This window comes from Hypanus sabinus, chromosome 10 (assembly GCF_030144855.1).
Source record: "Hypanus sabinus isolate sHypSab1 chromosome 10, sHypSab1.hap1, whole genome shotgun sequence".
Classification (NCBI taxonomy): Eukaryota; Metazoa; Chordata; class Chondrichthyes; order Myliobatiformes; family Dasyatidae; genus Hypanus; species Hypanus sabinus.
In genome coordinates, this window is record NC_082715.1 from 104,694,505 (window position 1) to 104,709,082 (window position 14,578).

Here is a 14,578-nt window from a genome sequence, read left to right on the forward strand (position 1 = left end):
TTCTAAATTCAGTTCTAAAATCCATTAAAGTATCTTGTCGATGTTGTTCCAGAACAGCGAGAATGTCAGCCGGCAAAGCCATAGAAGTTTCCTTTTTCCCGGTTTTAGTACTTTTGGTAGCCATTATAAGATAGATGTGTTCACAGGCAGGTAGAAGAGAACTAATAAAATACCTAAGTAAGGTTTAAGAAGGGAGACATATAGTGCAAAGATAAGAAGAATAACGGAGCAAAAGTTCGGAGCAACTAAACAATTGCCATCTTACTGGAAGTCCCTTAATTCCAATTATGGATAAATTTGAGCCCCAAATACATTGCAAAATCTTCACTGCCCACCTTCTAATCATGCCTGTGCTTCATCTTTCTTGGTGTGCATTTCATCTCTCACATTTGACTTCCAAATCCCTGAAACATTAATATTAAGAAAACACTTCAAAACTGTACAACAGCATAATGTTTCCCACCTGCTGCTTGTCTAAACCAGATTCAAGTGCATTTCTTCCTCGATCATGGATCTTTTCCCCAGCTTCATCATTGTTTTATTTCTGCCCTTTCAAGATGCTAGCATTCTGTTTTTAGATTAAGTATAGCCTGAAATCTCTTTGTAGGCCAGGTAGATTGTCCAAGAGATATAGTTTCTGGTACCGAGATTGTTGAGAGATCCAGTTTTCCATTTCAACAATATACTGTTGAGAGCTCTAATTGCAACTAATTTCTGTGCTTCCTGGATATTACAAGCCTTGGCAATGACTCCATCTACAATTCCATTTTTAAGGCCACCACCAGTTTGCCTTTTAACTAGTTCACAGAATTAGGGATAAGTTACCAATTGACAAAGTTGATATCACTCTATCCATGCTAACTACTTTTTTTCCATTCCCAGTTGACTCTCAATATTTCTATGTACTTTCTATGTACATAGAACTTTCCATGTAATCACACTAGTGCAACCTAAATTTTAATTGCATGCATCAAAGTTTTGGCTGCCTTCTGGGATCTGAGTCCACCCTCAAATTCCACTCTTTTCCAACTGCTCCAAGGTTGTTCTTTTCACAAACCACCCTGATATTTGAAGTGGTCACTCTATTCCCACTGATCATTCAGGGCTTCATTGATCATTCCTTGTAAAGCTCTTTACAAGTACTTCTTTCCATCTGAGGGACTCAACATTGCTACCCAACTTGAACACCCCACAATCCTGTTCCACAGACCTACCAACCTGGCTTGACTTCTGGGAGCCAGTTTTACTGCACTAGTTTCCAGTCTCATTTCTTCCACACATTAATCTTACGGATCCTAGCATTGGTCTAGTTGCCATTTACATCCTTATTGCCACATGGGAAAGAAGTTGTTGAGCGCATTTGGCCAATGAAGGCTCCTAGCAAAAGAATCCCATTGGTTTCACTCACCCTCTGACATTCACATATGCCCCTCGACTCTTTTTAAATGTTTTTTTTGTCAGATAATTTAAAGGACGTAATTATCCTATAATCATGTCTTTATGATGTTGGGAGGCAACTGGAATACCAAGGGGAAATTCACAGGTCACAGGGAATATGCAGATTTCGCATAAGTACCTGCTGTGAGGCAAACTGTGTTGACTACTGCAGCAACACACTGCTCTTCTACATCTTTCATGCCAAATGCACATAAAGAGCAAATAAAAGTAGCCAACCACATTTAAATGAAAACCATATTGCTTCAACCATAGGTGTCAATTCTGAAGGATGTGCACAACTTGAACCATTCCAAATCAGGGATGAGCTGTCAGTCTTACAAACATCAGGAACTTCATCTCATTAAGCATACTTTTTGTTAGTGAGAAACACTGATAAACTTGTACAAACTCAGAATGAGTTTGGATTTTATTTACTGAGGGTTCCATTTTTTAATTAATAGACAACATTTTTTTGAGTATAGTGCAATAGAATGGACAGTAAGCCAGCAGATAGTAAAAAAAAGGCATTGCATTTTAAAAGTTTACATTTTCTAATTCCACTGTACTAAGATTCTAGGCATTTCTGTTGGGTACTAGTATTGTTTGACAATGTGTCTAAGCTATAGGTAATATTAAAGCCACCTGCTTTCTGTCAGCTATGCTGGTGGGAACTATGCCAAGTTGTACAATTAGACTGTGCACCGTCTTTGTTTTGGCTGTTCCATTGCAAAAGTAAACAAAATTCTCGAGAAAAGATCAGTAATCATAAACCTCCTATGCTTTTCTTCATCTCATTATACAGCAGTTTATTCTTTATGACAATGTTCTTAGTTCTAGATTCCATTGGAGAAAATGTTCTCATGATGTATGCTATCAAAACTCCTCAGAATTTCACCTTTGTAAAACAGGAAGAGGAACACTGAAAATTCTATTTACTTTGTTCTAAAATTAATATTCTGCAGATATCATTTTAATTCCTAGTAAAGGTGCAGACACCTCAACAAAACTCACCCCCCCATCACCTCCCTTCCATCTAGTTCCCCTACTCCTTCCTTTCCTTCCATGGTCCACTGCCCCTTCTATTACATTTGATCTTCTTCAGCCCCTTCTCTCTTCCACATATCATCTTCCTGCTTCTTACTTCACCACCCCCAACCCCTGTACAATCACCCAGGTACCCATGTTCCTCCCCACCTGGCCTCACCATCACCTGTCAGCTTGTACTTCTTCCTCGTCCCCACCTTCCTTTCCAATCCTGATGAAAGGTCTCAGTTCAAAATGCTAACAGTTAATCTGCTCCATTGATGCTGTCTGATTTGCTGAGTTCCTCCAGCGTTTTGTGTGTATTGCTCAACATTTCCAGCATCTGCAGAACCTTTTGTGCCTGAGGCACTTTAACAAAGTAGGCCAATCAACTACTGATGTAAAGCAATGAAGAATCAGTAAAATCCACCTCTGTTTAATAGAATTTGACTTACATTATCATTTTATTTGTGCTCATAATGTTATCATTGTAAGTCATAATTACCTTTATTGTCACTGGTGAAATTTGTCACTATATGTCAGCTGCGTAACACCAAAGAACTTCTGCCTTCTAAGTACTGATTTATTTTATTCCTTTTACACTACAAAAACTTCATAAGTCCATATTCCCTCACACTGAAATGTCTCCATATATCTACAGCCAAGGTATTTCAAGCTGCAGACTGAGTGCTAAAGGATATTTAATTACTCTGAGACCAACAATGATAAATTGAAATTTATTATTTTAGATCTTGTAGCTTGCATGTGAATGAATAAAAATGGTGCAATGCAAACATCGCTGGATGTAAAATCTTGCATATTAGAATTATAAAGTATTTCAATAGTCAGTAATATCCTAGCTGCTACAAAATTAATGAATTAATGGTAGTTTTCTTCCTCTACTACACTGGAGATATTGGATGAGACCTTGAAGGACAAAACTCAGTGTCTGGTATTTACATTTTCCATGCTGATATTTAATGGGACTGCAGGTGGAGGGCTTAAATTGCTGATACTCTGCAATCCAATGAGTTGTAGTGAGAGCAAATGGGCTTTGAGGAGCTAGATTATGTATTACATTGAACTGCTGCTGCTAAGTTAACAAATTTCACATCACATACCGATGATAATAAACCTGATTCTGATTCTGAAGTGCAGAAGCCCTGCTCAAAAATACTCCTGTCTGCCTTTAATTGGGTCAAAAGTAGAGGTAGTGTATTGCTGCTTGTGAGACCTGCATGGTTTTAAATGTACTCAATGTTCAGATATTTAAAATCCAACCTTAAAAGTATTCTTTAAAATATCTTTGTCTTACAATACCTACAGTGATACTGCACCACAGTACCAAGAACTCCCAGCAACAATGAGAGTATCATTCAACTTCAGGCAGAGCCCAGCAGCACAGTAAAATGATAAATTTGGTCTTCCAAATATCTGTAAGTCACAGATTTCAGCATTTCACTGTGTATATGTGGAAATTCTGGTCTCACGGATATGCTGAATGCTAACCATTATGATCAGAACCATTGTCAAATTTCAATGTGATCAAGCTCATTCTGCCAATTCCACTGCTAATACTTCATTCAAATTTAAACTTCCTCTTTGTCGACTCTACAACATGCTAAATCTAATTAACCTAAAATTAGTGAACTATTCACAGATGCCTAATTTTTTAGGAAGCTTCACACAAAGTAACAAGTCATTTATTTTAAAAGAATAACTAATGTAAACATGTTGATATTTTAAAATCTTTTCAGAATGGGTCATTTAAACTGCAAAGGATCTTCAGCAAATGCGATATTGTTGTTTTTGGAACATGAACAGAAGTAGCAGAAAAGAAATAAGTTCATTGCTAGGTCTGCATATTATCCTTCAAAGGTGGCATTAAAATCCAAGAGCTAAATAACCACTGGCCTGTTATACACTTTTAGTTTCCTTAGGTTGCGCAGGTGATAGAGCACCTATCAAAAATATTTTACTCTCTTCTTGCCTGGTTCTTAAATATTACTGAGAAACTCTTCAATAATGCAAGAGCAAAACAGTTGACTTCAGTCAACACAGGGAACTTCTTTATTCTTGGGAATGATACTATCTCTAGGCCATTGAGTCTGCTCTGCCATTCAACGATGGTTCATTTGTTTTCTCTCTCAACTTCATTCTCTTGCTTTCTCCCCATATTCTTTGACCTAATTACTGATTAAGTACCTGTACTTATCAACCTCTGCTTTAAGTATATCCAGTGATTTAGCCTCTACAGGCACCTTAGCAGAGTTAGGAACACGAGACTTGAGTACATAGTCCAAGGCTAAAATGTAATAAAGACAATGTTGCATTTTCAAGAAACCTCATGAGTTGTCTGGCTATTGCAGATATATTTGATACTGAAAGATGCATGGATGAGAAGGGTATGGAGGCCTATAGTCTAGTTGCAGGTTGATTGGACTAGGCAGAAAAACAGATCAGGGTGTACTGGATGGCTCAAACAGCCTGTTTTTATGCAGTAGTTCTCTATGACATCATCAGATCTTCATCTGGCGTATTGAGGGAAATTATAAAGAATTTTTTTTATCATGAGTTTTTTCCAGTTTCCAATCCAATGTTTCACTCTACTGAGAAGATTAATGGAAGAAATTAGTTTAAACAGATATATCAGCTCCAGTAAGGCCGAACTTGCAATGAGGATGTTCTGAGGGAATCTAAGCAAAAGATCCAAACTAATATGCAGAATCTCCAAGTACAACAATCCCTGGATTATTATCTGAAACACATGTTAAATGTATGGCTCAAAAATGTGTGTCATTCAGTTTTGAGGTACTGGCACAAGTACTGGGAAAGATCTTGTCTGAGTCATCCTGGTGAAATGGTGTCTGACCTACTTCATGAACCTTGGTGGCATTTCTGTAAAAGATCATGGAAATATGCAACCTGCAGGTTCACCTCAACTTGAAAATATATTTCATTTGGTCTAACTATCTTCTGAACAGCATTATAGGAATGCCTTCATGATAAACACGTCAAAAGCTCACCACCACCTTTGCAAGAACCAAGTGATTATGGAAAAACAAATGTTGATCAGACCAGTATTTCCCACATCCTGAAAAAACTAATTAGATGCAACATCATGGCAAATAATGGAGAAAACCTGGATAAAATATATTTGATTTTCAGGCACATTGGATAAAGTGCCACTTCTAATCGGAACTCATTGAACTGGCTCTCGTCTATAACCTGGGTGGAGACCATTGAATATGAATGAAAGCAAAGGTTTTGATAAATATCTCTGTTGGGCTTTTTTGAAAAAGAATGTGAATTCAGTGAAGTTTTGAACTTCTTATACTGACAATTACTGTAAACTGAAGGAAAGAAAAATTATACATGAAAGCACAAAAAATGCATAGGCTAGTTGCTATGGAAAATACAAAAGAGCTTACATATATTTACAAAAAAAAAAAATCCATTTTTATCAATTGTCAGCAGAATTCTCCATCTCTTGCTAGTCTTGTGACAGAAATGAGAAATCCTGCCCTTTGGGAAATTCTATCCCATTCAATATGCAGCAGAGGTCAGAACCACAATAAAATACTCAGATGAATTAAGATAACACGAGAAATGACAACAGGAAAAGATATGAATTACTCAGCAAGTTATGCAGTATCTGTGGACAGAGAAACAGAGCTAATGTTCCAGGTCTGAGAACATTATTTTCATTGTTTCTCTTCCCACAGATATCTACTGACCTGCTGCCCGTTTCCAAAATTTTCTGATTTTATTTCGGATCTCCTATATCTGCACGGTGTTTTTATTATTTTCAGAATAAGAGAAATGTGCAACCATAAATGAAGACCAGGATTCATCTAATAATTTATTGATTTATGTCTCTTTCCAAAATATGAGTACCTAATTTAGATTGATACCATGTTGATGGAAATACTACCCTTATACCACATGTTCAAATGGAAGACATTTCTGACTGTTCAGGTAAAATGAATAGTGCATTGCTGTTTTTTTTAAAATAAATTTTTTAATTGAATTTTCAAATAGGTTACAGAAAGAGAAAAAAAAATTATCAACACTTCCCTCCTCCCCCCTAACATATCTCTATTGAAAAAGAAAAAAAAGAGAAAAAAGAAAGAAAGAATGCCTGGATATCGGAAGATCCCCACATGCTCCATGGAGTTCATAATATCTTTAGTATATATATTTATTCCTTTCCCCAGATAACCAATAATTTTATCTTCAGAGGACCTGCATTGCTGTTTTTATAAGTACGGGGAGTTCTGTGTTTGGTCAACCTGTGTTTTACCTTAAAAAAAAACCCTACTCTTTCACTAAAAGTGAAGCTCTTTGGGATATTGTCAAGATGCATCATACAATTAGCTTTTTCAGGCTACAATATTCTCTGGTCTTTATTGAGACTGTCTTTTTTATTGTCATATTGTTATCCTGATGCAAAAACAAGATGGAGGTGAATAGGCAGTAAAATCTGAGAAGACAGTTGCCCCCAGCTGATGGGATCAAAGGCTTCAATAAGGTGAAAAAAAGTCTTGCAAAACGTTTGGTGTTACTCCCTATATTCTTGAGGTTGTCACAGGGTGATAATCATGTCCATTGTCTTTAGATGGACAGAATTCACTTCGTAATGTAGGAAACAGCTCTATGGCCACTGGTAAGAGGTATGGAGGAGTACTGTCATTGATTTTTCCCCTAGCATACAGCAGAGTGACCCTTTTATACTTAACACCCTCCGTCTATGTTTGTTAGCTTGTATAGTCTTAGTCCACTTCTGCCTGCATATTTTTAAAACCTTCATTTTATTTGTACTTGTCCCTATTCTTCCATACCTGTGGAATTTTTCCAGCATTACAATTTCCAACATCTCTTCATCCCCTCAATTTTGGCATCTATAAAACTTATTGCTCCACCATTGCCATCTGCTGCCTAAGCCCCAAGAATCATCTCAACTTTTAATCTTCCTACTTCTTTATACTCCTCTCTTCTGTTATGAAAATTTAAAAACTTACTTCTCATCTGTTAATATCTTCTTACATGGTTTGTCAGAGCTCCCAAGAAAAACAGTTTACTTTGATAATGTCACTATTATGCAAGCTTATCTCAAATTTCTTCCCTTTAATGTCACTCAATTTCTCAATGTCAATTTTCTTTAATAAATTATCTTTACCAACACCTAAATAAATAAAATAGCTTCACTCTGTCAAAACCCTCCACAACCACATAAATCTCTCTTCCTTCTTTATTGCAAGGGCTGTAGGGAACTATATATACATGTGCATAACCCCATTCATTCAGGAACATAAATCCTATTAGGAACTTTATGCACCGGTGAAGATTGCCTCTAACTACAGGGCCTAGACTAATTAAAATCCTACATGGCAAGTCTTGTTCCATTAATTCTGCAGTTAGAATAAATAAAGTGTAAACCTGTTATGACATAACATTAGAAAAATAGATCACTTAACTGATTAAAGAAGCAGTTGCAACAGTTAGAGTATACATCATACTGCAGAAATGCAAAGCTGGTGAATGACTGCACAGGAATAGAGTAGAGGAAGAGGAATATGGAAACAAATTAGGCATAGAACAGTTTAAAGTATTAGAAAAAATGAAACACTAGCTGGGAAGGAAATATAACAAGTGCAGGAAGGAAACAAAAATGGGTAACGGGAAGTAACAAGGAGGATAAGGATAAAAAAAAAATTAAATTTGGCAAAGCATTCATCTATAGATAGAATTGAGATTGAAGCTAGTGAAGAATGCGGAGAAAATTGACAGAACTAAAAAAGAAATTACATTACCTACAAAAAGGAAATATAAAACATGGCATCAAAGAAGTTTATAAAATTGAGCCTGCAAATGTTTTAAGAAAATACAATTCCAGACATGAAAGCCACATGTCCTTTTCAATCAGTGCAAGTAAATGAATCCTGAATCTGTGATGGTCATGAAACATTCATTTGACACAAAACCAATGAAAGAAATAAAGGGTGCCAACATGCTGAAATTAATGAGATTACTCAGTTACACATTTTGAAAGTGAATTCAGAAGTCATACCATCTCAAGCTTGACAGAAGGTGGTCTAATAAAACGATGCCCCACAGGACTGAATCCTCCTAATGAAAGAAAAACAAATTAATCATAGCATATGTATGGAAATGATAATGTCCAGATTTCATAATCTTTTCTGCTTAAAGCATGCTAGTTATAACCCATAATTCAAATTCAACAAAACTTAATAGAAAAAGAGAAAAACAGCATCTTCTTGGAATCAGAGATGGTGATGGGACAAGTATAGAAAACATGCTCTCCTGTTCCAATGCTTGAGTGGTGGTGATCTATAACAGCCAGTAAATTTTTTAATGGCAGAAGTCAAGGAGGATAATTCTGCCTCTTTAGTTGTTCCATCTCTGGAAGAAAAGTAGCAATCAGTCTAACACAAGGACAGAGCACGAAAGAATAAACTACCTCATTTATTGAGAAGTTATGATGGAATTTGACTTTAACCAATCATAAGCCAACATTCCTACTTCTCACATTATGATAGAACAAAGGTTACTGATGAAGCAGCTAAAGATGATTAGGGCATCACCCTGAGGAATTTCTGCAGTGATATCCTGGACTAAGATGAATAAATTCCAATAAACACAACTTCCTTTATGTGAGGAATGACTTCACTCGTTGGTGTGTTTTTCTTTTGATGCCTATTGACTTCAATTTTGGCTGGCTCCTTAATGCCACACCTTTTCAGGTGTTGCTCAAGCAACTATTTTCAACTTACCTCTACAAGTCAATTTTTTCATCCATGATGAGGCCTGTAGCTGAGAGGTTCAGGCAAAACCCAAACTGAGAGTTAGACCGTAGCTTATTGGTGAGTAAGGTTCACTAGGATAGCACTGTTGCTTTGTTGACCAAGTGTCAAGTCCTCACTCTTCAATCACTGGCTGATGTGGCATGTTGAAGGCAAACAAAAGGACGGCACATACCTTCCTTCATTCTCTCTCCAACCTTTCCTGAGTAAAAGCAATCTCTTTTCTTCTCTCCTCCCCAAATAGAGTTTCTCTCTTCTCCCCAACATAGCTAATTCTGACTTTGGTAAGGATTGGAGTTGGAGAAGTTAAGGATCAGTAGATAAGATATTGCAAAGTGAACGCAGCCACCTGAATGTTTTACATTTTGTTTTTAATCCAACAGGAATTGTTTCAGGCAAATGGGGAAGATATATTCAAATATATTTGATTCATGCAAATGGGGAAGGGATAGAGAAGAGTTTCTCAGACGGAATTTTAATTCCAGACTATGAAACTGCAGACTTTATAATATCATTTAGCCTCATTTTCAGCTTTGAGACTTTTGTTAGTTATTGAGCAGAAGAAACCTAGACTTTTGTAGTATCACCTATCTATTCTAAAAAAATGAAAAGATACAAGTAGCATTGAAAAATAATCACAGTTGGACATTATGTGCAGCCAACCTTCATTCAACACCAAATATGTATTTGCTGTTTAAATACATAAAAAGACACTGCAAAGGAAATTTACTGACAATGCCACAGAGCAACTCACTGCTTTGTTAATTATCTTTTCAAATGTTTTAATTAATTCAACACTGGGTTGACTTGTTAGTGATCGGATTGCTCCATGGATTATTTTTTTCCAAAATAAAATAAGAAATAAAATCTACCATGGCCAGTTAACTTGGTATTATTTATGTCAATCTCATTTCATTTTCAATGTGGCCCTTCACAGCCATCATGGAGTAGAAGGATGCAGAACTATGTCTGAACTTCCTGACCTTCACTGCTATGTCAGAAAAAATTGAATAGAAGCCAATTGTTTCTCCACAAGTGAAGTGTGGTAAGGATGTTGGGCACTGGGTGCTATGAGTTCAAGAAATTAGATGAAAATTCTATTTTCCAGATTTGCATATTTCTAAGTCACAAACCTAAAAGCAATAGGGGAACAGACTCCAAAGCAATTTACTTTGTTGTCTTGTCAGCTGTGTACAATGATTGAAATTAAAGAACAAAAAAAAATAAAACTGCCACAGACCAAAGCAAGATTAGACTTACCATCTTCTATAACATATTGCAGAAACATACTTAGTAAATACTATTAATGAAAATGCAGACAATATTAAGTATTTTTTTCTGAAGAGTAATTATTTTAAGACATTTGAACCATTGACAATAGTAGTGCCTAATATGCAAAAAAAAACAATAGTCTCAGGTAGCACCTTCTGAAAAGCTGTTGTGAATTCATTTTTTTTCTCAAGCAGTTAACTTCAGGAAAGCTGCGATAAGTTCTGACTGGTACCTAAAATTTAATTTCTTTATTAGGCACAGGAATAGCATCCAGAATTACAAAGTATGTTGATTCTGGAAGTATATTGGCAACTGGCCTATGACCACTTATTTAATCTCATATCACAAGCTTTTCCAACAAGGAAATTCAACATGTCAATCTGTACATTTTAGAGAAATGAAGATTTCCTCTCAAAAAGGTATTGTCAACACATTTTAAATTGTCTTAATTTTCTAGCGTACATTACAAACTATCAATTTTCCCTCTCTTTCTTCTGTCCTGAAGTATCATAGAAGTAGGATAGATAGCTATTAAGCAATACAGTCAAATATTGATCAACTTATCAAAACCAAATTAAGTATGAGATAAATTAGATAATCAGTCTGCTAATTAAAAAAAAATAAGGAAGAAAACTACTCATTATGGTCATGTGATACCAATTAACCAATGAATATCAAACAGCAAAACTTCAGTGGGGGAGACAAGATTAAAAAAAATCCTAACGGCAAAAAGGAAGATTATATATATTTTAAACAATAGTTGCCTTAGATAGCGACCCGCAAAACTATGGCACAACATCAGCTAAGAGAAGTTTTGAAACCTTCTGTGGTTCGTGATGTAATCAAGCTTCTTGAATTGGATGACAACTTTGTAGCACACTTCCAAGTTGACTATTCAGTTTGCAGAATAGGAATGCAAATCCAACAGTAATAAAGCTGAAAATTAGAAGAAACTACCCTTAAAATAAGCCATCACTACAGATAATCCTAGATGCATTCAATGATGTTAATAGTTTCTTTGTAAAGATTTGGTGGATGGGTAGGTGTTAAGAATTTATAAATTAAGGGAACATAACATCAATGTACAATATACTCCTACTAACATATATTTCAATTTTCTTGCCTAACAATTGGGTTTTGAAATGTAGATGCAAACAAGGTAAATGTTGGTGTCCCTCTGATAAAGCAATTTCACACCAAATTCTGTTGATTAGCTCAATTCAGATTATGTTGTGAAAAATTCAACAGTAGTGGATGTAATAAAAGCAGAAAATGACACGACAACAATGCCTGGCATTTGTACCCACCAGCAAATGCAAGTGCAGTGAACTTTTTCAGCATAGGCAAATGTGCTCATATATTCAATGGGCTAAAATGTGCTGGGTTTTGTCAGTGGTTTTAAATGGAACCGTCAGTATTCCTCTATTTAAATAACCAAAAATTCCGTGAAATTCAGAGTTCTGGCACATATTGACTGATCTGAAACATTGGACTTCTGCTACGACTCTCTTGTAGTAGACTGGGACTGAACTGATTTCAATGGGAATTGAAGGGCAAGTAGGCAAAGTAGAAGCTAAGATTATTTTAAAATCTATTTTGCTTTGGTTTAAGTTCATACACTTACATTTTTATTGAAGGCAAGTTCTGCTTAGAACACAGTATGCAAGAATTTTTAAATGTTTACCTTTTCCTAAACTTAACTGATATTTCTCATATGTATCAACAAATTAATTTTCTCTCCATTATTGTGATGAGTTTCAAATGACTGAAGGACTTAGCACAAGTTTCACTAATTACCAAAATTTATATAAAAAGTGAATAAAACATGATTACTATTGTGGTCACATGGTACAGCCTTCTTCAGCATAAAGCAATTAAAAATAATTATTTTCAGCAGTAGGATGAAAACACATTAGTTTCTAGGCCACATGGTATTGTCCTAGAAATGTGTCAAGGCATTCCAAACTGTGCTTGTGCAGAATAGCCATTTCTGCATCACGCTTACACATAATGATATCACTTCCTGTTGGTCATTCGAGCAAGTGAATTAGGTCAGGTTGTTCTGAAGTGTGTCTGATGCTAAACACTCTCAACCCAAGTAGGTTTTGGGAGCCAAAAACTATATTACAATTACATTTAAGATTTAAAGACCCCTTTAGTAAAGACAGAAAATAATCAGTAAAATGGGTACCATTTGCTATGACAAAAACAAAGTTAATATTTCAAATCAATGACTATCAAGACTGAAAAAAGTTACAGATAGAACATTTTTTTACGAAAATACCACATTGGAAGTAGAGACCAGAAATATCCAAAATGAAAAAACAGGTAGTAGTTGGAGAGGCCAGGATCTGGGATGTCATATAGAACACAGATCATAAATAACTTCTTCACAGAGAGAGTGGTGGATCTGTGGATTTCTCTGCTACAGTCTATCATGAAATATTTTCAAGGTAAACGTACACTGAGTGGCTACTTTATTAGGTACATCTGCCCCGCAAATAACTAATCAACCAATCATGTGGCATCAATTCAATGCATAAAAGCATGCAGACATGGTCAAGGGGTTCAGTTGTTAATGAGCGAGGTCAGGGAAGAGTGGCCAGACTGGTTCAAGCTGTCAGGAAGGTGACAGTAACTCAAATAAACACGTTACAACAGTGGTGTGCAGAGGAACACCTCTAAATGCACAACACATCATACCTTGTAGTGAGTGGAGCATTAGCAGAAGACCACACCTGGTTTCAGTCCTGTACCAAATAAAGTGGCCACTGAGCATATTTCTTAATGCCATAGGGATCAAGAAATAATGGAGATGAAGTGGATAGGGTTAATCAACTATGATCCTTTTAAATGATGGGGTGCAATTTAAGGGCCAGCACCTGCTCTGTTTTCCTACCTGTATGGGAGTGAGGTCAAATTCTGTTAAGCAGTTAGGTATGGTTAACATTCCTAAAAGTGATATATAATTTATAGCTGTTACTGCTGAATACTCAGAATAAAACTGACCTGCTTAAATTACATTCTAAACTGTAAAACCTATTAAAATCCATTCAACATATTGGCTGACACACTGAAAACATTATCAATAGAATGAGATTTTGAAAATTAACCTGCCCTGACATGATCATCCAAGTTATTTTTTATGTTGTAAATTTTATAGGATCTTTTCTTTTGTGTTCTAGTCATTTAGTTTGATGTTCATTATTGCGGGTTTGAGATGTCTACCATATGTACATTTGGATGAAACACACTGGTATTTCAATCAATATCATTTTACATTCTTTACATGCATTCATAAATTTGCAATGCAAAAACACCCCAGGCTACAGAAAATGACCAGTCATTGCTTGCATCTCAGCAGAAATTTAGTTTCAAAATTTCTCATCATTCATCTGCGACTAAAAGCATTAAATTAAAAAAAATACCACTGTTGAATTCTTCTAACAGTATAATTTACAAATATTATGTAGTGACTATTTATTGATTATCATATTCAAACTGGCAAAAAGCTTAAGAACATTGATGGCTCTTTTTGAAAGAGTGGTGGAAGAGCAAAACGCCTTTGGTTGGAACTCACTGCAACCACTGCCTGTAACCTTCAACTCATTCTCCATTGAGTTAGCACTTTCAGAGTGTAATGATTATTCATTTTCAGATAAGACTGCCAGGAAACTGCAGTATAAACAACCAAAAATGCTAACAGAACTTTAATTATGTCAAAACAAAAAGTGAAGGAAAAATGTACTTTCAAACATATGTGAATAGTGTGCTATCAGGAGAAATTTGTAATGTGAGCCTGATATCCTAATAACTTTGCAGTTTTGGTCTGCAATTTCCTCTGCTGGACTTCCATGTAACTGCCAAGTGTTTTCAGTGGTCTCCTATTTTGCAGAATTCATTCATTTTATAAAATACAATGGGCTAGAAAAATATTCTAATTTAATCCCAAACATAGATACTGCATTGAACAGACAGCCACAATGTAAAATTACATTGTATTATATATCTTTCTCCTTCTT

The 14,578-nt window shown here is 35.7% G+C and overlaps 1 protein-coding gene across 2 annotated transcripts in view; it reads right to left on the reverse strand.

Annotated features, from left to right (window-relative positions):
• The window catches only part of ahi1 (Abelson helper integration site 1), a 191,103-nt gene that overhangs the window by 45,574 nt on the left and 130,951 nt on the right, over nucleotides 1-14,578 (reverse strand). For both annotated transcript variants that reach the window (XM_059982486.1, XM_059982485.1), the window contains exon 22: nucleotides 8,531-8,589. In XM_059982486.1, coding sequence (XP_059838469.1) covers nucleotides 8,531-8,589 — 59 coding nt within the window. The remainder of the gene's footprint in view (nucleotides 1-8,530; nucleotides 8,590-14,578) is intronic.